At 34.2% G+C, this 26,203-nt stretch overlaps 1 protein-coding gene across 4 annotated transcripts in view; it reads right to left on the bottom strand.

Annotated features, from left to right (window-relative positions):
- ATAD2B (ATPase family AAA domain containing 2B) overlaps window positions 1-26,203 on the bottom strand; it is a 148,521-nt gene that overhangs the window by 73,244 nt on the left and 49,074 nt on the right. For 2 of the 4 annotated variants that reach the window (XM_057741165.1, XM_057741166.1), the window contains exons 10-16: window positions 24,716-24,827; window positions 23,807-23,922; window positions 22,142-22,316; window positions 14,362-14,450; window positions 8,122-8,281; window positions 3,552-3,668; window positions 2,673-2,763 (exon numbers count right to left, since the gene is read on the bottom strand). In XM_057741165.1, the coding sequence (XP_057597148.1) occupies window positions 2,673-2,763; window positions 3,552-3,668; window positions 8,122-8,281; window positions 14,362-14,450; window positions 22,142-22,316; window positions 23,807-23,922; window positions 24,716-24,827 (860 nt within the window). The remainder of the gene's footprint in view (window positions 1-2,672; window positions 2,764-3,551; window positions 3,669-8,121; window positions 8,282-14,361; window positions 14,451-22,141; window positions 22,317-23,806; window positions 23,923-24,715; window positions 24,828-26,203) is intronic. The other 2 variants (XM_057741167.1, XM_057741168.1) reach the window with 1 other exon arrangement.

The raw sequence follows: 26,203 nt of genomic DNA, 5'->3' as shown, positions 1-26,203 counted from the left end.
TAATAATATACTTTCCTCACTAGACTCTAAAACAGAATTAAAGGTACGTCATAACCATGGCTAAATAGGTTACATTAAGGGTGACCACATGTCCTGGTTTAGGCCGCTTGCCTTGTCATAATTAACAGTGTATTTTTTCACTCTCAAAAGGGTCCTGGTTTAGAAAAAAAGATGACATGACTATTCTAGAAATACTGAAATATAGCCTTTTGAGAGTTAAAAGTTGATGTTAAAGAAAATATCAATATCCCCCTTCCATAAGAATTCCATAACTATACCTGTTCTACCATTACAATTCTAACAGTCTGATGAACACACGTCTAGATGCCAAAGAAAAAGCATTCTTGAATACTGCTATTAAGATGGAAATTTGTCTGAAAGACTGAAAATAAAAGCTATTCAAAGAGGTTATAAACTAGAGAAAGGTAATAAAATTTTATGAAGTTATTTTTAAGCATAATACCAATGACGGTCCACAAGCTAAGATGCCTCACTGACAGATACTCTTTCATTGTTTTGGCCCTCTTAGTGAAAATGAATACAGAAATATGATTAGATTGAAGTTCTTCATTAACCTTAAGCTCCTACTATTTGTGCACATGTTCTGGATACCAAAATTATTTGAAGACTACTAAAAAATCACACCTATTATGCTTGCAAACCTCCAAGTACTTGGGAATTCATTTCAAGGTAAAAGTTACCAAATCCATAACCTCTAAAAAGAGGTCAACTATCTTTGCAATTACTCATCAAGACTGCATACTCTTTTGTTAGGCATAAATTTCACTCAACTGAACCCATACATGTTAAAACAGCTCATAATGTTTTAAAACCCATACATAAGCGGTAAGCTCATAATGAATTTAAAATTTATTGCTATTTCATTCCTGTTTGAAGACCTGCATTTGATTTTTTTTTTTAATGTGAACTGGTTTCTTAAATGAAATAAATGTCACAATCAAAATCAGAAGTCAGTTAATTATAACAGATTTTTATGTCACTCTCCAAGAAGAAAATAGTGTATATATAAAGCAGATTCTAAACCAGCAATGCCACCCCCTAAAAAGGCAAGAGAAGTTTTTCAGTCCTATAAGAAAGTATGTCTTAAAAAATTTTTAACTTAAGAAACTGACTAAAAGCTAAAATAAATAACTTGGTAAAATGAGAAGTAGTGGCCTTTGGAAATGAAAAAGGAAACTGAGAGTCTAATATTTAAGATGAAGAATTAGAGTATATAATATTTCAAATGGTAGATAGGGTAATAAAAAGTAATTTTTAAATTACTCTTAGGGAATTTCCAAAATTATTTGAAAACTTCTGCTTATTTCAGTAAGGATCATTCTGTGACAAACTCACAGACAAATCTACAAATATTTCCCAAACTGATCTGTACTCTAACACAATAATATCATAAAAGTAGCAGGAAATAAAAGGGGTCAAATTTCAAAAAGGGCAAAGACGGGATTTTGTACCAAATACCACCCTCTCCCATAAAGCAGCACAAGGCTTTGCAAAGGTCAAGCCAAGTTTACATGAAATGGGTTTGGCGCATGCTCCCTTATACCAGGCAAAGCTTAAACTGGAGTAGTGCTGGAGAGATTTACGTTTTCTCCTCACCAGAAGATGTCGAGGTCTTTGTGGTTCAAAAGCTGAGGTATGCTGCTTCGGAGATGGAGGTCCCTGTGGATGAAGAGGATAATTCGGATGTAGCTAACTGAATGGACTAATGTTCTATTTAATTTTTAATTATTTGATGGTGGACCACAATGATTTTTTAACTAAGTTGTTCTTTTTGGTTCTGGTAACTTTAAAGTTTTCCCAAGTAGACTGCTGATTATTAGTGGACTTATTCGGGGGACTTCATAATGCTTAAAAAGTTCATGGAGAGAGTTTTTAATTTCTATTTTTGAGAGAATGAGAGGAAAATAGACAAAAGACAGAAAAAGAATGAAGGAAAAATACCTGTGTGTATATTCAGTTGCTTAGTACCACATTCATTTTTATTTCAGGCCTAATTAGAGCCAACCCCCTAAATTCTAAAACCTCTGAGTTCCATCTCCTACATATGATCATGTGTGTACATAAAACCTCTCACCATATCCTTTTAGGACGGTAGTGTTCTCTTACTCTGTAGGAGAGCCACTCTGTGAATAACTTAACATTAACTTGGAGAGTTTTACTTTTGGGGAAATACTAGCAGATGTCATTAAGTATTTTCCTTGAAGACTTCTCTCACTCAACTTCTTTCTAGACCACCGGCATGAGGATGAGTCCATCATGTAATCTGCGAAGTAAAAGACTACAGTCTTGCCCTATACATGGAACTTTACCTCTCGTTTAAGCTTATTTTTCTCAGTAAAATTTCTGAAAGGGAACAATTCCTAAAAGGAGACACTGCAGTAATTTTGGAAATCCAGCACTCAATGAAAGGCATATTACTACTGAGCTTTTTTAATCAAAATACCTAATGGCAGCTAAAATTCTAGAAGTGCTAAAATGCTAAAAGTGTTCAAACTTCAAGTGAAATGTTTAAAATAGTATTTACATTTAAAGGCAAAGCCATCTATCGCACAAAAACACAACTATATTCATTCATATTCCAAACATAAGGGGAAAGGGAGGCTGAGCAGAACAAACAATGACAATTAAAAATTTCAAATAGTAGCACTTACCAACACATTTTTCAGCCAATTCACCTAAAAAAGCATCTGACAATTTTGGATTCCAGTCCCTGGTATGGATCTGTAAAATGTGTTTTCTTGCCTAGGAATAAAAGCACAGATAAATAAAATCTTGCCTAAGAAAAAAGTACAAATAAATAAAATATCATCAACCCCAGAATGTATTAGATTGAATAAATTTATCAACTAACCATATTCCAGAAACGCAATTGTTTATTTTAAAAGAAACATAAACAGTTTGGCATTCGCATCAACTCTGATTCCTATAATAACCCTAAGAGCTATGTAATACAGATCTTTGTTTCACAAACTAAGACATTTAATATCCTGAGAGGTAAAGGAATTTGACTAGCAGCACACATGACAACATGACTAATCTAGCACTAGAACTCAAAAATAAATTCCATTTTCCGCCACATCATTTTTACCATTTAAAAACATGTAAACAAAAAACTTTAATGTGTTATAATAATCAGAACTTTTAAATAAACTTTACATTTTGATTTCACAGGCCTTTTGGTTCTAATATGCATAAAGTGTCATTAAAGTTTTAAGTTTAAGTTTTCAATTAAGTAAAGAAATATAATACACATTATCATCTTGTAAGTTAGTTAATGCTTTTGCATTTAATATATAACAAGGTAATCTCCATAATTTCCAAATATTCTCCAAATATTAACTGAATTCACTGAAGAAAACAAAGGTTTAAACAAGTTTACCTTGATTTTTTTCTTTCAAAATAGCATTCTCTACCTTAAATCTAACTGTACAGCACAATCAAAATTTTAACATCTTGGTTCCAAATTAAATGAAATTTCTTTTCCTCCCATAGTGAAAAAGAAACACTGAAGTATAAGAAACTATAATCACCTGAAGAATCACATCAGAATTCTTTTTTTCACATTTGTCTTCTTTCAGGGGAAAAACAACACTTTCAAAAATTGAATATACTTGTACCCTCAATACTGCTACTTGAGTTTCTTGAGACTATGAAAAAGCAAATTATAACCAAGATGATAATATTATTGGCTTGGTGAGGAATTTGGGCTCTAGCCCCAAAACAAAAAGAACTTCAAAGTTGTCAAGATAAATCTTGCTCAGAAAGTTGACAAAATCTGGAATCAATAGCTACTGCTTCAATTCCAAGTTCTAAGTTAGGCTTCAGCTACAAAAAAATAAATCAATGATGTAACAAATATTTTCTTTCAACTTGAAATATCTGCCTGAACAATTACTAAAAAAAATACAAAATAAAGATCCAAAAAAAATATCATCCTGAGAGCTTATATATTCTAGAAGATGGCATTAAGAATCTATATAGACTTCATTAGCAGCAGGGGCACCACTCATTTAAGACCCTTAGAGAATCAAAAACACATCAAAAAAAAAAATCTAAGCTGGAAGATTTCTCAAAAAAGATTTATTTGTATCCTCTCATTTTACAAAATAAGTAAGTAAAGATTCAGAGGAAACGAAATTACCTAAGGTCAAAAGTTATTGTCAGGTCTCTAAGACCTCTTTTTCTATATAATCAGAGTCTCCTTCCTTTCTTTATCATAAAAACAAGAAACAGAATAAAGGAGGGATTATTTAAATCAAGAAATGTTTCATTATGCTTTACTCTATATGGCATACAGAATAGTAGGTCATATGGTTTCTCCTAATAGAAACAACCTCCTCTATCATTAAGAGTCAAAGGTGGACTTCCCAGGTGGCGCAGTGGGTAAGACTCTGCCTGCCAATGCAGGGGACACGGGTTCGAGTCCTGCCCCAGGAAGATACCACATGCTGCAGAGCAACTAAGCCCGTGCACCACAACTATTGAGCCTGTGCTCTGGAGCCCAAGAGTCACAACTATTGAGCCCATGTGCTGCAACTACTGAAGCCCACGTGCCTAGAGCCCATGCTCTGCAATAAGAAAGGCCACTGCAATGAGAAGCCCACACACCACAATGAAGAGTAGCCCCTGCTCGCCGCAACTAGAGAAAGCCCATGTGCAGCAACGAAAACCCAGCACAGTCAATTAAATAAATAAATAAATTTATTTTAAAAAAAAGAGTCAAAGGCAAACTCAAGTCACTCAATCTTCAGGATTCATAAATATATATATAACATTTATGATAATAATCATACTGCTTATGATGATAAAGAAACAAGAAATTAAGAAGCATTAATGCATTAAGATATGCTCTATTTTATGCTAACAAAGAGTTAACAAAATTATTAAAATTTGGCACCAAGACTTACTTCTACCTTTTTTTTTTTTTTTTTTACTTTTACTTGCTCAAATAGCAAGAGTCATGATATTCCACTGCCCAAACTACACACTAACATTAGACACTGACTGGTATCAATTTAAATTAATGACCCAAATGGAGGCTTAAGACTGCCCTTAATCCTTCTCTATGCTATTCATTAGGCTATCTTCTAGCAGACTAGTTCATAGCTTCTCCATCTTCATGCTCAGCCTCCTGTTCAGATCTTGCTTTCTAATTCACTGAGAAAACTGAAGCAATCAGAAGAAAGCTTCCAAAGATACCCCACACCAACTCTGTCCACCTGTCAGCATTTGTACCCACAATATTCTGTCTTCTCCCTATTATAACTGATGAACTATGAAATTCCTAGCTAAAGTCATTCTCAGGACTTCCCTGGTGGTCTATTGACTAAGACTCTGCACTCCCTGTGCAGGGGGCCTGGGTTTGATCCCTGGTCAGGGAACTAGATCCCACATGCCACAACTAAGAGTTTGCATGCTGTAACTAAAGATCCCGCATGCTGCAACTAAGATCCAGCACAGCCAAATAAATATTTTTTTAATTAAAAATAAAAAAGTCATTCTCATCACTCATATACTAAATCCTATCCCCCTTCTTGTCTACCAAAGCAAGAAGATAATTCTCCTTTCTCAATTTCATCACCAAAATTTCCTTCCCTACTGGATATTTCTCCCATCTTAAAAACAACAAAACACCTTCTCTTGTCCCCAGTTTGCTCAACATCTGTCACCTCAATCCCTTGCTTCCTATCACAGCAAAATACTTTGAAAAATTTATCTCCATGCACTGTCTTCAATTCCTCCCTTCCCATTCTCTTAAACTAACCATATTGCAGTGAAGCTTTCTTGCACCCACCACTGACTGAAATTGTTCCCATCAGGTTTCACCAATTACCCACATAATGCTAAATATAATCACCAATCTTCTGTCATGTGATTTAATTGAACAACATCTGACACAGTTAATTATACCTTCCTCACTGATACAGTTTCTTAACTTGGCTTCCAGAATCCCATTCTCCTAGTTTTCCTCTTACCTTACGGACTGCTCTTAAGACAGAGGAACTGTATCATCTAGTCTCATAACCTTAAATATTATCTAAGGGAAAAAAAAGGTGAACAGCCAGTCTAGCCTTTTTCCACAGACCCAGGCCAAGAAAAATGATCTTAGGTTTAGGCCTTACAGCACCATTTTCCTGAAACTTAGAAAGTTAAAATTAACGTGGAAAACTATGTTCAAGATTCATGCCTGTACAATACAGTAAGCCACCAGCTACATAATGCTAATTTACCTAAAATTTTAATTTAAATAAAATTTAAAATTCAGTTCCTTAGTCACACTAGTAACATTTCAAGTGCTCAACAGACACATGTGGCTACTGGCTATCAAACTGGACACTGCTCAACAGACAATGCAAATACAGAACATTTCCATCATCAGAGAAAATTCAACTGGACAGTACTGTTCTGGACCTCATTTTATTGTTAAATCTCTGATTTGTGTGGACTCTACCTGAATTGTGAGGACTACAGTTGCAGACAGACTCTGAGGCCTTCATGATTAGGACAATACATAAGATAACTGGAAAATGAAAGTAATGGCTTTCCTGTGCCAACATGAACAGTGGATGTGTCTCTTAGAGCTAAGCACATTCCCCATCTACTGGCAGAGCCTAAAAGATGTGCCTGAACTGTTGCAAGATGTCCCAAACGAGATAGCTGATGCTTCCCCATGCTGAAGTAGATTACTTCAGTCATGTCTCCTATAACTAAGCATACCTCTATGCATTGGTACAGTCCTAGACGCTCACTTGGGTAATGAAAATGATGCTGTATACTCTGTTTTCTATCCCTTCATTTATTCATTCATTCAGGCAGGCAGGCAGGCTGCAATGGGTCTTAGCTGCGTACTCCTTAGTTGCGGCTTGTAGACTCCTTAGTTGCAGCATGTGGACTATTTAGTTGTGGCATGCAAGCTCTTAGTTGCAGCATGCATGTGGCTTCTAGTTCCCCGACCAGAGATCGAATCCGGACCCCCTGCATTGGGAGAGCAGAGTCTTACCCACTGGACCACCAGGGAAGTCCCTATGGTTCCTATCCTGACAAAGCTAAATATACTTGGTGCCAAATAAAAGCCCATAAGTTAGATCATCAATCCAAAACTGAGACAGATATAGTGGCTGTGCAGACTGTCGAACTGAGGTATAGACTGCTCTACACAGACTGTTCTTTACAGCAGAGCCAGTGCCTTCATTTCCCTATAGTCTACTGTACTCTACTAACTAAGCTTCTCACATCTATGTACATAAACCAGGCATTTTACAGACATCCAAAATCAAAGCCATATAACAGCAGGTGCAGTTGTGTGTGCATGCGTGTGTGTGTACAATATATTTATATGTAGTATCTTCTCTGCTCCCTTTTGGTTGTATTGATACAGGTATGTATTATAAATGTTATAATTAGGCTTGATATGTTTAATACATGCAAAGCACTGTCAAATACAGTATATTCTCTGAATATGAATACCTCCCTTTCAAATTCAAATTCACAGTGAAGACGACAGTGAATGATTAAACGGGTCAAAGACTAACCAAAAAACTGCCAAGTAAAATAGGAAAAAAGAACCTTGTATGACATATTAAATAATATTTTACATAGTCAATGACTACACACTGCCCTGTTGTAATTACATTCTTTTTAAAACTACAGTATAACGAATAGCATTTGCTGCTCTTTTAGATCTTACAGTCATTTCTATGAGAATCTGCATACTGGACTCTATTCATAAATCCACCATTACTCTAAAAATGCTATTTTTATGGAAACAAAGCTACTTTGTCTAACAAGAGACATATAACCTGTCATACAAGATAATTACTACAACCTGGAGAGCTAAAGAAGAGTAAGAAAGCATCTACAGTAACCTAAAAATAATACTTACTTCCTAAACATTGTAAACTTTCTGATAATTGTTAATAAAAAAGATTAAATTATTCAATAATGACAAGATTTTTAGAGTAGTAACTAAGATATCTCATAAGCACAAAATTTTGAAAATGACAATTCATAAAATACCACTTTCAAAGTGTGTGTGTGTGTACACACTTTCATAACTGAATCACAAATAAATCTTAACATATCAGAAACAGAAACTCTTACCTTTTGATCAGGAAGGTTGAAAAGAAATTCTCTGTCAAAACGACCAGGTCTCCTGAGAGCAGGATCTATAGAATCAAGTCTATTTGTAGCACCAATAACAACAATTTCGCCCCTATTGTCTAATCCATCCATAAGAGCAAGAAGGGTTGACACTATAGAGCTGTAACAAAATTTTCACACAAAATTTTAAATTTTAAAAAGGGAAGAAAAAGTTGCAAAACTGCTGTTTATACTAATTTTTATCAGTCTTAAAGACTAGTAAAATGGATTTTTATATCCATGCTCACAAGTGAAACTAAGTTCCAATTAACTTTCTCATATTGTTCTAAACAGGTTTAAGTCTTCTGAAGATATGACTGACATACAATACATTGAATATATTTAAAGTATACAAATCACTAAGTTTTGAAGTATGTGAAACTATCGCCATAATGAAAAGAGTAATATCCATCATGCTTTTCTTCATGCCCTTCATAATCAATCCACACTGCTCCTCCTTGACCTCTACCCAACCCCCTGGCAACCACTGATCTGAGTTCTGTCGCTACAGATTAGCTTGCATTACCTAAAACTTTATATACATGGGATCACACAGTAAGTACTTTATTTATATATATATATTTTTTTTTTTTTAAGGCATTTATCATTTATTTATTTATTTTGGTTCCTGTCAGTCTTTGGTTGTGGCATTCGCGATCTTTAGTTGAGGCATGCGGACTCTTAGTTGCAGCATGCATGCAGGATCTAGCTCCCTGACCAGGAATCAAACCTGGCCCCCTGCATTGGGAGTGCAGCATCTTACCCATTAGACCACCAGGTAAGTCCCAGTAAGTACTTTCTTTTGTGGATTCTTTCCCTTGGCACAATTATGCTGAAATTCATCACACTGTTGGTTTAACAATAGTTTATTCCTTTCCACTGCTAAGTAATATTCCATTTTATGGATATATCCCAATTTCTTTTTTTTTTTTTTTGCCTTCACAAGAAAACTTTATTTTCAATGTTAGTATTTCTTCTAGTAAAGGGAAATGAGAATTCTTAATGACTTTGAGAAAACCCATCGCTTGAGTGAAGTCATACAATTTTATGAAGTGGGAAATGCAAAGATCAGAGGATCTTCCCATGTGTACATACCACTTTTGGATTTTTTTTTTAATCATTTTATTTATTTATTTATTTATTTATTTATTTATTTATTTATTTTTGAGGTACACCAAGTTGAATCATCTGTATTTATACACATATCCCCGTTTTCCCTCCCTCCCTCGACTACCCCCACCCTCCCCATCCCAGTCCTCTAAGGCATCATCCATCCTCAAGTTGATCTCCCTTTGTTATACAGCAACTTCCCACTGGCTATCTATTTTACAGTTGGTAGTATATATATGTCTATGCTACTCTTTCACATGTTGATGGACATTTAGACTGTCTCCAGTTTTATTACCAAAAAAGCTATGAACATTCACATACAGGTCACGAAGACTTTCCCACAGGTTTTTTCCTGAAAGTTTTACACTTTTACCTCTTAAGCTTAGGCTTTTATCCTTTTAACCTTTAATGTTTACAGAATCTAAAACAACATCATATTTTGTATTCCTAAATATTTCTTTATCAGTGTCTTTTTTATCATGGCCAATTGTGCCAGAGGTTGATCAATTTTATTTTTTTCAAAGAAGCAACTTCTAATTTCTTGATTTCTGTGTATCTTTGTTTGTAGTTCATGTATAGCTATAATTTTTTTTATTTTACTAATACCATAATTACTTAGAGTTAGAGCAACAGTTCTTGATAACAAACAAAATTCTCTGCCTATCTTTTGTTTCTTATATTTTGTATATTATTAAAATTTGGAAACTAGTTGTGATTTAAGGCCCAAAATATGATCAATTTTTATAAATGCTGTTATGTTTGAAAACAGTGTTCATTCTGTATTTGCCTTGGGTAAGTATGCCCACAAGATTAGATTCACATAATATAGTTGTTCAAATAATCTATAGAGAATTTATTTTATGCTCATTTGGTCTATTCATTACTGAGAGGTACATGATAACTCTCACAATGATTATCAATTTTTGACTCTTTGCAGTTCTGTCAATTTTTGTTTTATATACTTTGAAATGTAGTAATTAGGGAATTATAAATTTTAAACTGTTACATCTTTTAATAAATTGAAGCTTTTATCATTATAAGCTGATCCTCTTTATATGTAAAATAATGCTTTTTGTCTTACAGTCTATTTTGCCTAATACAGCAATAATAGCTTTCTGTTAGTATTTACTTCACACATTTTTATACCATTTTATGAATTTGACTATTTCAGACATTTTATATAAATGAAACAGTACAATATGTGATCTTCTGTGTCTGGCTTTGTTTCAACTAGCATGGAGTATTTGAAGTTCACCAATGATACATGTATAAGATAAACACATGTAGCATGTGTCAGAATTTCATTACTTTTTGAGACTGAATGATACTCCGCCATATGGATATACCATATTTTATTTAACCATTCATCAGCTAATGGACATGTGGGCTATTTTCACGTTATGACTATTATGAATAACACTGCTGTGAATATTTGTGACTGAGCTTTTTGCATGCCTTTTCCCCACACCATTTGGAACCTTTCTTATATGTATCCTTGTATGTACTGACAGTTACAGTTTCACAAATAAATACATATGTTAAAATTACCAAGTGTATTCTTTTTTTTTTCCAAGTGTACTCTTTTAAGTATGTCAATAATGCATATGTGTAGTATATATTCTGTATCAATTATACCTCAATAAAACAGCTTTTAAAAAATAAGTAGTAAAATAAAAAGGAAATTCTAAAATATGTCCAAATATTCTTTTTAGAAAAGCAAGAAATGAAAAACATAAACAGAAAACACACATAAATAGAAAACAAACATGAAATGGTATTCCCCAATTCATTAATGTCAATGATTATATAAATATTACTGGACTAAACATTCAAATTAAAATGAAGAGATTGTCCAGTTAGGAAAGCAAGACCCAACTATATATTATTCATAAAAGAAACACTCTAAATATTAAGACATTGAAAGGTAGGTAGTAAAGTAACGGAAAAAATAAAATGTACCAAGCAAAAAACATCAGAAATCTATATTAGCTTAATCATTATCTAATGAAAATAGATTTCAAAAGAAAAAGTATTAACAAAGATAAAAAGGGCATTCCATAATAAGAAGGCAACTTCAAACTAAAGACATTCAAAATAATAAATGTGTTCACACCCAAAACAAAACTTCAAAATAAACGAAACAAAAACTGGCAGAATTAAAGGGACAATTCTACAATCATAGTTGGACATTTTACCACATCTCTCTACAATTCATAAAATGACTAGACCAAAAAAATCAGTAACAACACAAAATACCCTGTATAACATTATTACAACCTTGTCTTACTTGAGATATACAGAGAATACTATACCACAAACAGCAGAATACAAATTCACAAGATAGTACATGGACATAAAGAAAACTGCAGTAAATTTAAAATGACTTTAAGAGTTATGGCTTCTGACCATAATAAAATTAAATTAGAGAAATTAATACAGTATTTTATGTTAATTTTACCTCAATTTAAAAATTAAATGAGAAGATAATCAGCAAAAAAAAACTTGTAAACTAAACAACACATTTCTAAATAATCAGTGTCAAAGAAGAAATGACAAGAGGTACTGGACATTATTTTGAACTATAGGACGGTGAATATATAAGAGGTCAAAAACTGGGATTCAGCTAAAGCAGTGTTTAAAAAGAAATTTATAGCTTTCAATGCCTATATTAGAAAAGAAGAAAAGTTTCAATCAAAGTCTAAAATTCCACCTTAATAATCTAGAAAAAAAGAAACCTAAACCTAAAGGAAACAGAAAAAAACAAACCAAAAAAAAGCCAAGAAAAGTCACAGACAGACCTTAAATGCATATTGCTAAATGAAAGAAGCTAACCTGAAAGATTACATAATGGATGATTACAACTACAAAGCATTCTGGAAAGGGCAAAACAACATAGATAGTAAAAAAAAAAAAAAAAAGAACTAGTAGTGCCAGGGGCTGAGCGGGTGGGGTGGGGAAGGAAAGGAGGGATGAACAGGTAGAGCATAGAGGATTTTTAGGACAGTGAAAATATTCTGTGTGATACTATAATGACATTATGCACCTTATTATACATTTGTCCAAACTCATAAAATCCACAACACCAAGAGTGACTACAGACTTTGTGTGATTATGATGTGTCAATGTCAGTTTCTTAATTGTAACAAATGCACCCTCTTTGGTGAAAAGATGTTGATAAGGAGGGAGGCTATACATGTGTGTGGGCAGAGTAAATGGAAAAATCTCTATACCTTCCTCTCAATTATGCTGGGAACCTAAAACTGCTCTTTAAAAAGGTTTTTTAAAAAATTACAAAGAACAAGGTTGGAGACATACTAATAAGACTCAACAGAAATCTATCAAGTAATCAAGTCAATGATATAAGGATAAACCTAAAGATCAATGGAATCAACTAACAATTCTAGGAATAGACAACTTAATGGTCAATTTCTGACAAAGATGCCAAGTAATTCAAAGGAGACGAGGTAACCTTTTCAATACATGGTCCTGGAACAACTGGAAAAAAATATGGAAAAAGTAAACTTCAGTCCATACTTGCACTATCTATAAAAATTAACTCAGGGCTTCCTAGCTGGCGCAGTGGTTAAGAATCCGCCTGCCAATGCAGGGGACACAGGTTTGATCCCTGCTCTAGGAAGATCCCACATGCCACGGAACAACTAAGCCCGTGCGCCACAGCTACTGAGCCTGCGGTTTAGAGCCCGTGAGCCACAACTACTGAGCCCGTGTGCTGCAACTACTGAAGCCCACACGCCTAGAGCCCATGCTCCGCAACAAGAGAAGCCACGGCAATGAGGAGCCTGCACACCATAATGAAGAGTAGCCCCCACTCACTGCAACTAAAAGAAAGCCTGCGCACAGCAAAAAAGACCCAACACAGCCAATTAAATAAATAAATAAATAAATAAATAAATAAATAAATAAATAAATTTAAAAAAATTAACTCAAACCCTTACCTTATACTGACATATGAATGTTAACTTTAAAATGAATCACTTACCAAAATTTAAGAGGTAAAACTACTATTATTTTAGAAGAAAATATAGAATTGTTGAGAAAGTGGTTTAGGCAATTATTTTCAAGACACAAAAATACATACACAAAAAAATTTACGTAATGGGCTTCATCAAGACTAAAACCTTTTGTTTTTCAAAATGTCATAATTAAGCAAACAAAAAGGCAAGCCAGACTAGTAGAAAACTTTTTAAAACAGATCTGACAAAGGGCTTGTTTTAAGAGTATATAAAAAAATCTTACAATACAATGTGACATACAATATGATTTCTTTTTTTTTTAAAAGAGGCTAAACTATTTTAACAGACATTTCACAACAGAAAATATATAAATGGACAATACATGCATGCAAAGATGCTCAATATTATTAGCCATCAGAAAAATGAAAATTAATCCACTACTGCATACCAATTAGAACAGCAACAGTTAAAGAGAGTAAAATACCAAATGCTGGCAAGAATGAGAAGCAACCCAAATCTTCATACATTACAGGTAAAAACATAAAATGCGTATGCAAATGTTCATAGTAGCATTATCATAATAGCCAAAAACAGAAGCAAACAAAATCTCTATCAGATGAATTAACAAACAAATTGTGGAACACATTACAGACACACACATACACACACGTTGCCCAAGGACTACTACTCAGAAATTAAAAGGAACAAAATATTAGTGTGTGTGACATAGGTAAATTTCAAAAACCATTATGCTAAATCAGGATTAGACATCTTTTTCTGCAAAGGGCCAGAAAGCAGATGCATTAGGCTTTGCAAGTCATATGGTCTTTCTCTTACAATCCCTCACTCAGCTCTGCTCTCATAGTGCAAAAGGAGACATAACACAAAAAGCAATTAATATGGCTGTGCTCCAATAAAACTTCATCTACAAAAACAGGGAGAAGGCTAGATTTGGCACATAGGTCGTGGTTTGCTGACCTCTGTGCTAATGAAATAAGTCTTCCTCAAGGACAGAGGTCACATCTTATAAGCCTCACAGCTCTTATCCAAGAGCTTAGTCTAAATACTATGTCAACAAATGAAAACAATTCAACATAATCAGATTAGGAAAAATTACCTGTGGATCTGATCTTGCCTGCTAGAGCGAACTGGAGCTAATCCATCTATCTCATCAAAAAATATTATAGAAGGTCTCATCAAATATGCCTAGTAAGAAAAGAAAGCAAACATTATTTAATGTATTTTCATTTTTAATTTAATTACTGTGCTTTCTTAATAGGTAATATAAGCAAATGGTACAACATGAAGCAGGTAAGAAAGATTATATAGGAAAAAGGAAAGCTCCTTATCACCCCAGTCTCCAACCACAAGGTCTTCACCCACTAGGCAACTACTGTTTTCAGTTTGTTTGCTCTTCCATACGGGTCATTTATACACATACACAAACACCTATTTTTAAACATACTATTTTTTTAAACGCATTTAAACACACTATATGTATTGCTTTTATCGTGTAACAGCCTATTTTATGCTAATGATATATTTTAATTGGCTTCCATATAAATACATAAACATCTGGATGTGCCATAATTAAACTTGTCCCCTACTCATGGGCATTTAAGCTGTTTTCAATGTTTTTTTCCTTTTATCAGTAAATGCTTGAATAAGTATCTGTGTACATTTAACATTTCACATAAGTATAAACATATCAATATAAAAAAATATAAAAGTTGAACTAATGGTTCAAAAGGCATGCGTCATTCCTAACTTAGGTATTTGCAAATTGCCTTCCATTGATGTACCAATTTATCCTTCTCATCAAAAATACTTAAGACTGCTCACCAACAATGTATTATCAAACTCTGTGTTCTTGATAAAGGATGTTATCTCATATTCATTCTAATTTTTATTTCTATTATCAAGGAAGATGAGCATTTTTCATATCTTAAAGAGCCATTTATATTGCTTCTTCTACACAAGTTCTGTTCATACCCTTGGCCAATTTTTCTACTGGATCATTGGTCTTCTTTCTGCTTACTGATTTCTAGGAGCTATTTATTTAAAATTAGACTCTGTGAAAGGAAATGCAAATATTTTTCTGCAAAGGGTATCATTTATCTTTTGGTTTTGCTTACCATATTCTGTTGCCTTGCAGAGTATAAAAAGATTTTACATAGTGGATTCTTTTCTTCCATAGTTAAGACTTTCCCTACTCTGAGATTAGATTAGAAACAAAATTCTCCTGAGTTTCCTTCTTGTACTTTCACAGTGTCATTTTTCTCACTAAATCTCAGATTTATGTAAGGACTTAATTTGATTTAAGGTAAATAAATATTAGATTACAAATGAAAACTGTTCTATAATTTACTCAAATTAATAGTTTATTTTTATTTCAAAATTACTTAAAGCAAATTCTTAGTTCACAGGAAGTTCAACTTATTAAAGAATGAGTACAAATTTTTCATTCTTCCTGACTGATATGATATTCATTAAACTTCCAGTGTTCTCTAATAATTTTAAATGAAAGACAATTCAACCACAAAACTTTGGTTTCAGAGAAAAAAAAATTTTTATAAGGCTAGAATTATGTAATAAGAGAAGAGTAAAGAGTTAATTATTACTTTTACATAATTAAACACATGAAACACATAGCTCTTTTTTAGAACTATGGCCTCACATAACTGCAAAAAGGAAGTACAGTGTATTTAATGCCAGTTATTGTGAAAAGCGCTTTACAACTGACCTTTGTATACAAGGATTTTTTTCAATAAATATATTGAAAATATTTTGGGGGCGATTTGCAACAATTTGAAAAAACTCACAGATGAACTGGGTAGCCTAGAAATACTGAAGTAATTAAGAACAAAGTATGTCATGAGTGTATAAAATATACATAGATACTAGTCTATTTTATCATTTACTACCATAAAATATACACAAATGTATTATAAAAAGTTAAAATTAATCAAAACTTACATGAATAAACACTGTTCACGCACCACTTACAGTCAAGAAAAATGTAAACAAACGTAAAGGTGCAGTATTAAATCATAACTGCATAAAATTAACTGTGGTACATACTGCACTACTGTAATAATTTCATAGCCACCTCCTATTGCAATTGTGCTAAACTCAGGTGTTGTGAGTATCTGCTTAAAATGCCATGTGATGCTAATCCTCTCGTGAGCAGTTCCTCTCTCCAGTAAATTACATACCACAGTAAAAAGTAGTCTCTCCTGGATCTTGCACATTTTTCTCTGTTTACTGCAATACAGTAAACTTTAAAAAACACCATGGGACCTATATGAAGCGCCACTATTGAAGCTGGAAGTGCTCCCAAGAAACAAAGAAAAGGCATGACATTATAAGAAAAAGCTGAATTACGTGATATGTACCTTAGATTTAGGTCTGCAGCTATAGTTGCGGACATTTCAAGATAAATGAATCCAGCGTAAGGGGCATTTTAATAAAAGAAGGAAAAGAAATTCCTGAAGCTCTTGCTGTAGATACACCAAGAGGTGTGAAACGTTGAACTTTTTGCGAAACACCTTTTTATGTCATATTGAAAATGCAGATTTTATGTGGATGCAGAATATAAGAAAAGCATTCCTGTAGACTCTAATAAAATTCAAGAAAAAGCAAGGTCATTCTATGAACACTTAAAGCAAAAGGAAGGTAAAGAATCTAAACTTGTAGAAATTAATGCCAGCAAAGGATGGTTTGATAATTTTACAAAGAGGTTTGGCTTAAAAAATATCAAGGTGGATTGGAGAGGGCTCACTGGATGCCAATCCTTTGAGCTGGATCATTGGATTCAAATCATAATGTGGATAGGGTAGGAAGGATAAATTACAAGGATTCACAGAGCAGGATCAGATTACCAGGAACACAGGAGTGGATTCCTGCCCCAACCAAACTGCATTCGTGTGGATGATTTTTTTTTATTCAATTTAATTGGCTATTCCAAAGGTTTTTTTGTTTTGTTTTGTTTTTCTATTACTGACGATTGGAGCCCTTCAGATGCACGATGGACTTGGGTTTTGCGTGTTTTGGTAATAGGAGCAAAGCAAGGACCTGGAGATATATGCTGGAGCAATCTCCTTGGAAGGATTCAGCATGAGTAGATGGTAAACATTTAAAGGGGGAAAGACGGGTCTGTTTAAAATAGTAAATCAGTAAGTCACTTCTAAATTTAAAGAAAACAAAACTGGAGTTGAAGAATAAGTAGGTTTCCAATAGGCTATTGCTGTTTTTCTTTGAAACAAAAATAAACATTTTTTTAAAAACTAAAAAAAAAAAGAAAAAAAGTCAAGGTAACAGGAGAAGCACCTTCTGCTGACCAAGAGGCAGCAAACAAGTTCCCAGACACCATTAAGAAAACCACTGATGAGAAAGGATATCTGTTGAACAGGGTTTTAATGTAGACAATAGTGCCTTATTCACATTTATTAAAGAAGAGAAATGAGCACCAGGATTTACAGCTGGAAGGGACAGGCTAACACTACTGTTTTAGGCAAATCCAGTCAGCAGGACTGCCTGTATCTATAAACCTGCCATACCCGAGTCTTGAAGGGAAAAGAAAAAGATAAACACCAGCTGCCAGGCTTTTGGTTGTACAAGAAGGCCTGGATAATGAGAATCCTTTTTCTGGATTGGTTCCATTGATGCTTCATCCCTGAAGTAAGAAAGCACCCTTCCAGTAAGAGACCGACTTTTAAAAGTTGTTTTGATATTGGACAATGCCCTTGGCCAACCACAACTCCACAAGTTCAATACCAAAGGTGTCGAAGTGGTCTGCTTGTCCCTAAACGTAACATTTCTAATTCAGCCTCTAGATGAGGGGTTCGTAAGGATCTTTAAGCCTCATTACAGACAGGACACTGTGGAAAGGATTGTCAACACTATGGAAAGGAACCCCAATAGAGAGCATCATGAATGTCTGGAAGGATTACACCATTTCTCTCCATTATTGTTAGAGAAAAGCCATGAACGCCATCAAGCCCAAAACAATAGATTCCTGCTGGAGAAAACTGTGTCCAGATGCTGTGTGTGACTTCATAGGATTCATGATGGAGCCACTTAAAGAAATTACGAAAGATTGTAGACATGGCAAAAAAACAGTGAGGCACAAAAGGTTTCAAGATTTGAATCTTGGAGAAATTCAAGGGCTAACAGACAACACTGGAGGCAGTGACAGAAGATGAACTGATGGATATGAGTGCTTCCGAACTAGTGCGAGGCGATAAGCAAGAACGCGAAGAAGAAGCAGTGCCAGAAAACAAACTGACGTTAGACAATCTGGCAGAAAGGTTCCAATTACTTAAGACTGCTTTTCACTGCTTTTACCACATGTACCCGTCTATGATATGGGCACTGAGACTAGAGCAAACGGTGGAAGAAGGATTGGTACCATACAGAAACATTTTTAGTGAAATGAAAAGGCAAAAAAGTCAAGCAGAAATTACGGTGTATTTCCATAAAGTTACACCTAGTGTGCCTGTCTCTCCTGCCTCCCCTTCCATCTCCCCTACCTCTTGCACCTCTGCCACCCGAGACAGCAAGTCCAACCCCTCCTCTTCCTCCTCTACCTCAGCCTGCTCTATATGAAAATTACAAAGATGAAGACCTTTATGATAATCCACTTCCATTTAATAAATAGTAAACAGTCATCATTCTGTACAGTTAATAAACTGACCTACTGTGTATATGTGCCAGTGTCTTCATGTGAAAATCTAATAACTGTACGGCAAGAACTGTAGGAGACATTTTTGTGTCATAATTATCACTTAAAGTATTCATTGTATAGAACATCATGAGCAAGACTTGTACTGAAATGGACAGCCTATCCTTACATAGGTGTAAGGTGAATGATACTTAATAAAAACTTAATAATGTGTTTTTTTAGTTGTATAACTTTGCTTTCAGAGAACTACATTACTGTACAGCATGCCCCTCTCTCTCGTAATTGAAGAAACTGCATATCAGCCAATCATAACAGGTGAAAGTTTTTTTCCCGATAGAACAATGTCTCCAATGCTGTATTATGAATGTGACTGTAATCTGTGTATGCCATAAAGATTTTAGAACAATTCATTCACTAGTGTACAGGCTATGCAACCATGAAACAATCATACTGCTGCTTCTTTGTTATCAATGCATGAATCGTTATACCTGTAACAAATATGAATTTCTTTTTCATATTATCTTTTCGTTTTTGATGTCTGGTGTTAGTAATATGTATAACATCTACAGTGTTTTGTATCATATAAGACAACATTGGAACTTCCCTGGTGGTCCAGAGGTAAAGAATTCACCTTCCAAGCACGAGACACAGGTTCAATCCCTGGTCAGGGAACTAAGATCCCACATGCCGTGGGGCAACTAAGCCCGCGCACACCACAACTACTGAACTCACACTCCTCACCTAGAAAGCCTGTGTGCTGCAAACTACAGAGCCCACGCACCCTGGAGCCTGTGCACCACAACTAGAGAAGAGAAAAAAACCCCTACAACCACAACTAGAGAGAACCCCGCACCACAATAAAAGATCCCACATGCCTCAACATAGATCCCTCATGCCGCAACTAAGACCCAACACAGCCCAAAAATAAATAAACAAAATAAAATTTTAAAAACTTTTTTAAAAAAGACAACATTGATGTAGGTTGAGAGAGAGAATTCATCTTATATTCAGGCAACATAAAATTTTGGTTGTGATAAATACAGTACAGTACTGTAAATCTCATGATTTTCTTAATATTTTCTTCTCTCTAGCTTACTTTATTGTAAGAATACAGTATATAATACACAATACAAAACATGCATGCTGTTTATGTTACTGGTAAGGGTTCCTGTCAACAGTAGGCTATTAGTAGTTAAGTTTGTGGGGAGTCAAAAGTTATACACAGATTTCTAACTGCACAGAAGTTGGTGCCCCTAATACCTGCATTGTTCAAGAGTCAACTGTATATACTTCCTTTCGGTGAAAACTCACAGTAGTTCAGTTAGATAGGTACTATCTCCCCCATTTCATAGAAGAGGCAAATAAGGATCAGATGCTTTCACTTACTTCAAGTTATATACTTAATAGTAAAGCCAGATATGAACTAACATTTTTCCGAACAAAAGGCCAAACTCTTAGCTGATATATTGTACATTCATCACTCAGTATCCATGGGGGACTGGTTCCAGGACTCCCCACAGATACCAAAGCACAAGGATGCTCAAGTCCGCTATATAAAATAGTGCAGTACAGTCAGCCCTACGTATTCACGGATTCCACATCTGTGGATTTAACCAACCAGAGATGAAACTGTTGCCTGAATCGGTGGATGCATAACCAGCAGATATGGAAGGCCAACTGTACCTCCTTCATCTCATTTAATGAATAGATCATAGACTTAATTTAGAAATGTAGACCCTTCTCATTTAAAAAGACAATAATGATTATGAGAAGTTTTTTAAAAAGAAAGCAAACATTTCAAATACTCTTACCCACGAAGAAAACCATGAAACAGAAATAAAGTAAATATAGATTTAAAAAGCAGCATGATTTATGCTATGGTTTTGAATAAAACCAAGAGACATTCCTACTCCCAGTATGAAGTGGCAAAAAGTATAACTCCATCAAAAATTTAAAATTAAGTCATTGGACAATTTGCCAGCATTCCCAAGCTAATTTTTCCCTAATCCATCAATGTTATTTTATATTATTTTCTAATTATTATCAAATTCTCTTGAAACATGAAGATTGCATATGTTTGACTTCTCAATAGACACTGAGCACCTTGAAGCTAAAAATTTTACTTTATTCCTCTTTCTAGAGCCATTATCTAGAACACAGCAGTTTTTAATGCTAATAGTAACTAAAAATAATATTTGAAGTGTTTTACCAATTACAAAGGACTTTGATACACATCAGCTCAGTAATGGGTGTTCAACAGAAGCTTGCCCCCTTACTTTGCCTTTTAAAAGCATTCATTTAATACTGAATTCTTTTAAGCCCCATATTTACAACTCATGAATATAAATGATATACTGCTTTGTGAGAATTCTTGCACAGATACTTAACTTTTTATGTTTGTTCTATTTCCTCAACTAGATTATAATCTAGTGGGGCATCCCTGGTGGCACAGTGGTTAAGAATACGCCTGCCAATGCAGGACAAAGGGTTGGAACCCTGATCTGGGAAGATCCCACATGCCACGGAGCAACTAAGCCCATGTGCCACAACTACTGAGTCTGCATTTTATTTTATTTATTTATTTATTTTTTTTTATGTGGCACACGGGCTTAGTTGCTCCATGGCATGTGGGATCTTCCTGGAGCAGGGATCAAACCTATGTCCCCTGCATTGGCAGGAAGCCCGAGCCTGCACTTTAGAGCCCACGAGCCACAACTACCAAGCCCGTGTGCCACAACTACTGAAGCTGGTGCACCTAGACACCGTGCTCTGCAACAAGAGAAGCCACTGCAATGAGAAGCCCAAGCACTGCAATGAAGAGCAGCCCCCGCTCGCCACAACTAGAGAAAGCTGGCATACAGCAACAAACACCCAATGACCCAACGCAGCCAAAAAAATAAATAAATAAACAAATAAATAAATAAATAATTTTTTTAAAAGATTACAATCTAGTGATATACATGTTATATCCAGTATTCTCAAATTAACATGGTATTATATGCCTAGTAGTCACCGCAATACTTTGTGGGTCATATTAAATTAGTACTAGTGAAACTGCTATTAAATACCTCTAAGGCATACAAATTCAGATTACTGATCCTAAATTTAACATACTGATTGGAAAATATGACTCGTCATGAACAGTTTGTATTTACAGACCAAAAGCATTAAGTATTCTAAAGAAGATATTCTCATGTTACCTGACTTCACTTACCTGATCAAAAAGAAGCCTAAGTTGCCGCTCAGATTCACCAACCCACTTACTCAGACAGTCTGCTCCTTTTCGCATAAAAAAAGCCACCTTTTTGTCTCCTTGACTGCATTCGTTAGCTAACGCTCTGGCAACCAAGGTTTTACCTGTGCCAGGAGGGCCATAAAACAAACAGCCCCTAGAGGAACAAATAATCACTAGAAGTAAACAAATGTTACCACCAGCACCAATATAAAAGCATGCACCTCCCATATACTTTTGTACTAATGCATAGTTTATTATTATTAGACACGGAGATAGCTTTCTGTAGTATAAAGACAAAAGTTTCACTTTGCTGAGAGTCCTCAAGGATGTTCTCCAAGAACCAAATTTTGGTACACAAAAAATAGTTCAATCAGAGTAGAGAGTAACTTTAGTAAGCTACATCAAAATTTTAAAGGTGTTTTCCCTATGACCCAAAAATTTCACATTTTACACTACATCACGTAGAAATACTCAAAATACTGTTATAAAGACAGATTTTTAAAAAACCTAAATTCTATCTGCCAATAAGGGACAGATAAATACTCCACTGCATCTGTAAATTAAACTCTAGTATGATGTCAAAAAGAATAATATGCACATTATTTATTGGTATGGAAAGGTGTCTATAATATATTGTAGAGTGAAAAATAAAGTTACATAAGGGTATTATTGAATAATCTAATTTATATTAAATGTTTAAATGTGCATAATACAAGCAAAATACAAACTTAATATATGCATGCATGTAGAAAATAAAGCTGTAAAGAATATAAAAATTGTTTATCCCTAAGAAGTAGGATTACTTTCTGCTTATAACACTTTTTGTTTGTAACTCCATTTTTTAAAGTTTCTCCCAAGGCTATACTACTTTAATGGCTTTCAAAAAATAACAATTATTTTTAAAATTCAAGTTATATCATATGAAAAGTAAATAAACTGCTATTATGATTTTTAAAAGCCACTGCAGAATTATAGGCCAACTCTTTACCCACTGAAATAGAAGATGACTCTTTAATAAGATTTTCTACATCCTTAAACACATGAATAATAAATTAGAAACAAATCTGAATAAAAGTACTTCTTAAATAAAAAGGGATATTTAGCAGTTTAAATCTAAGTCTATATGCACATCTTCAGAATATTTTACTCTGCCCAATTTCCTCTGACATAATTTCTCAGCCTTTTCTAACAGTTAACTAGCTAACCACCTCATGATCAAACACAATCTGATCATAAAAGTAAACTATCAAGCTTACCATTTCAAAAATACCACATCATTAAGTAAAAGAAAAACTTCATTGAAACTGTGCTTTCAAAGACTAAACAATAAATAGTATCAAACAATGCTATTAGGAGACCAAATTAAGGAAAATCCACTTAGGCAATCCACCTGTAAATTCAAGCCCTACATAAAGAATTTTATCCTGTGTCTGACTTAAAAGCTGAAATATAAACTTCAAGAACACACTTAGTCCACATCTTTTGAGCCCTAAATAATAAAATTTCATTCCTAATTCTCACTGCTAAAACACATCAAATAAAAACATATGAAATATTTATAAATAATATTTAGATTTATAATCACTTACTAATTGAAATTTGATAACAGTAATAAAAATAATAAACATCTATGACATTACTCACCTTGGAGGCTGAATTTTAAATTTCTCAAAAATTTCTGGATATAAAAGTGGGAATACTACCATTTCCTTTAGTGCATGAATATGATGGCTCAATCCACCTATGCTATCAAACCGTACCTTGGAAAGAAGGGAAAAAGTGTATTACAAAATAATTTAAAGAGAAATCTGTTTATAGATTTCTTTTTAAATTATGAGATAATCTTATTCTGAAATACAAACCTTCAGCAGAAACTAAAGTTTAAACATAAAGTTTACATATAAAGTTAAACAGCATTCAAAAAATTATACTTCGGGGCTTCCCTGGTGGCGCAGTGGTTAAGAATCCGCCTGCCAATGCAGGGCACATGGGGTTCGAGCCCTGGTCCAGGAAGATCCCACATGCCGTGGAGCAACTAAGCCTGTGCGCCACAACTACTGAGCCTGCACTCTAGAGCCCGCGAGCCACATCTACTGAAACCACGAGCTGCAACTGCTGAAGCTCACATGCCTAGAGCCTGTGCTCTGCAACAAGAGAAGCCACTGCAATGAGAAGCCCGCACACCACAAGGAAGAGCAGCCCCCACTCTCCACAACTACAGAAAGCCCGTGTGCAGCAATGAAGATGCAGTGCAGCCAATACATATAAATACATACATACATACATACATAAATTAATTTTAAAAAAAAAAAATATATATACTTTGGGAGATTCCCTGGTGGTCCATGGTTAGGACTCCACACTTCCACTGCAGGGGGCACGGGTTCGATCCCTGGTCAGGGAACTAAAATCTCACATGCCACATGACAAAAACAACAACAAAAAAAAGCTACTAATAATGGTGATCTTCTACTTTTATTGTGTGTTGCATTAGAAACAATAACCTTTTGAGAGAAAAAAAGGTATTTCTAGAAAACTATTTACAAAACTTACTGATTTATCAATGTTCATTGGGTCAACATCAGCTAAGCTTGCACCCACTTTGACACGTTCTCGGAGAATACCGCTAGCTAAATCTTCTGCTCTTAAGTTCATAGGCAAACATCTGAAATGCATAAATATTCAAGTAGATAGCATCAAAAACTTTCATATTCTTTATGTCATAAATAAGTTTAAATCTTTGACACACTTTCATCTTTCTCCCTTTTCTCATAACTCAGAAAATGACAAGAGATTTCATATTTTTAAACTACTTTTCTTAAATTCTTTTCAACAGACCAGAAATAAATTTATTTACTAGACAAAGCAAATAAGATCATGAATTTATTTGTCCAAAGAGCCCAATCAAGTCTAAACTAGAAAACTTAACAAACCTGACATTCCTTATTATATAAGTATAAAATAAAAAGACGTGCTATATATACTATAATATGACATTAAATAAACTCAAGCTTTATTATAATACTTAAATTTATCTTCACGTTAGGTGGTTATGTCTACTCAGTCTACATGATTGAAGAAATAAATTTCCTTCCCTTTTATTCAAGGGAAACCAATTTTCGATTCTACTTTGAGAACTAAGCATTATCTTTCATGTAACTACCTTAAAAAACATTTTTAGCTACTTAAAATCCTATACGATATTAATTTAATTACCTCTAAGAAGATATAATCTACTTCCTCTTTTAACACTGCATAAACCCCAAAATATGACATAAATAGCCTCAAAAAAACATAGCTTCTATAATGAACGTACTTTCACTGACATTTCTGAATCCTAACTTACTTTAAAAATATATTTCCAAAGCAAGTATCAGAAGAGTTCAGATTAAAGAGGCATTAAATTCTTTTATTTAAACTTAGATTTTTGTCTTACATTTTCTTTCCATCACCCACATGAATAATTCTTTTCAGCAAACAACCTACATCAATCAAAACTTGTTTCCAAGTTAACTGAAAACTTGGTATTTCTACAGCAGAAATATGATGCCAAATTATAGAAATGCTTTCTTAAATGTAAAATTTCTAAATAAAATTTACCCATAGTATTATAAATATAAGCTAGAAAATTAACTTAAATCTTAAAGAATAAATTATAATCTGATGCTTTAATTACTTACTAGACAAAATACTGAATCTTGCCCCCACTGAAAACTCTCAAGATTTTAGTGAGCCATGAAGCAATGAGTCATTTACCCTAGTTATGCAAATCAGAGGCACTCACTAAACCAAAACTAAAACAAGTTTTCCAACAAAACCCAAGGGCTACTGAAATAATTCTATTAAAAACCAAATCTTACTCTTGAGCACTATAATCATTACAAGCATCTAAAGCAACCTCCTTAAATGGATCTGGATTAGAGGACAGGTAATGAAGAAGAGATTGTCACAGAGGTCGGCCTCTTCCCCTGGCTCTTCCATTACCTTTCCACACACTATTTTATCCAGTACTTACACAGTAAGTAATTTATGGGAAGTTTC

This window comes from Hippopotamus amphibius, chromosome 7 (genome assembly GCF_030028045.1).
Source record: "Hippopotamus amphibius kiboko isolate mHipAmp2 chromosome 7, mHipAmp2.hap2, whole genome shotgun sequence".
NCBI classification, from domain to species: Eukaryota; Metazoa; Chordata; class Mammalia; order Artiodactyla; family Hippopotamidae; genus Hippopotamus; species Hippopotamus amphibius.
Note: the sequence above shows the minus strand (reverse complement) of the source record. Positions and strands in the feature narration are given on the sequence as shown.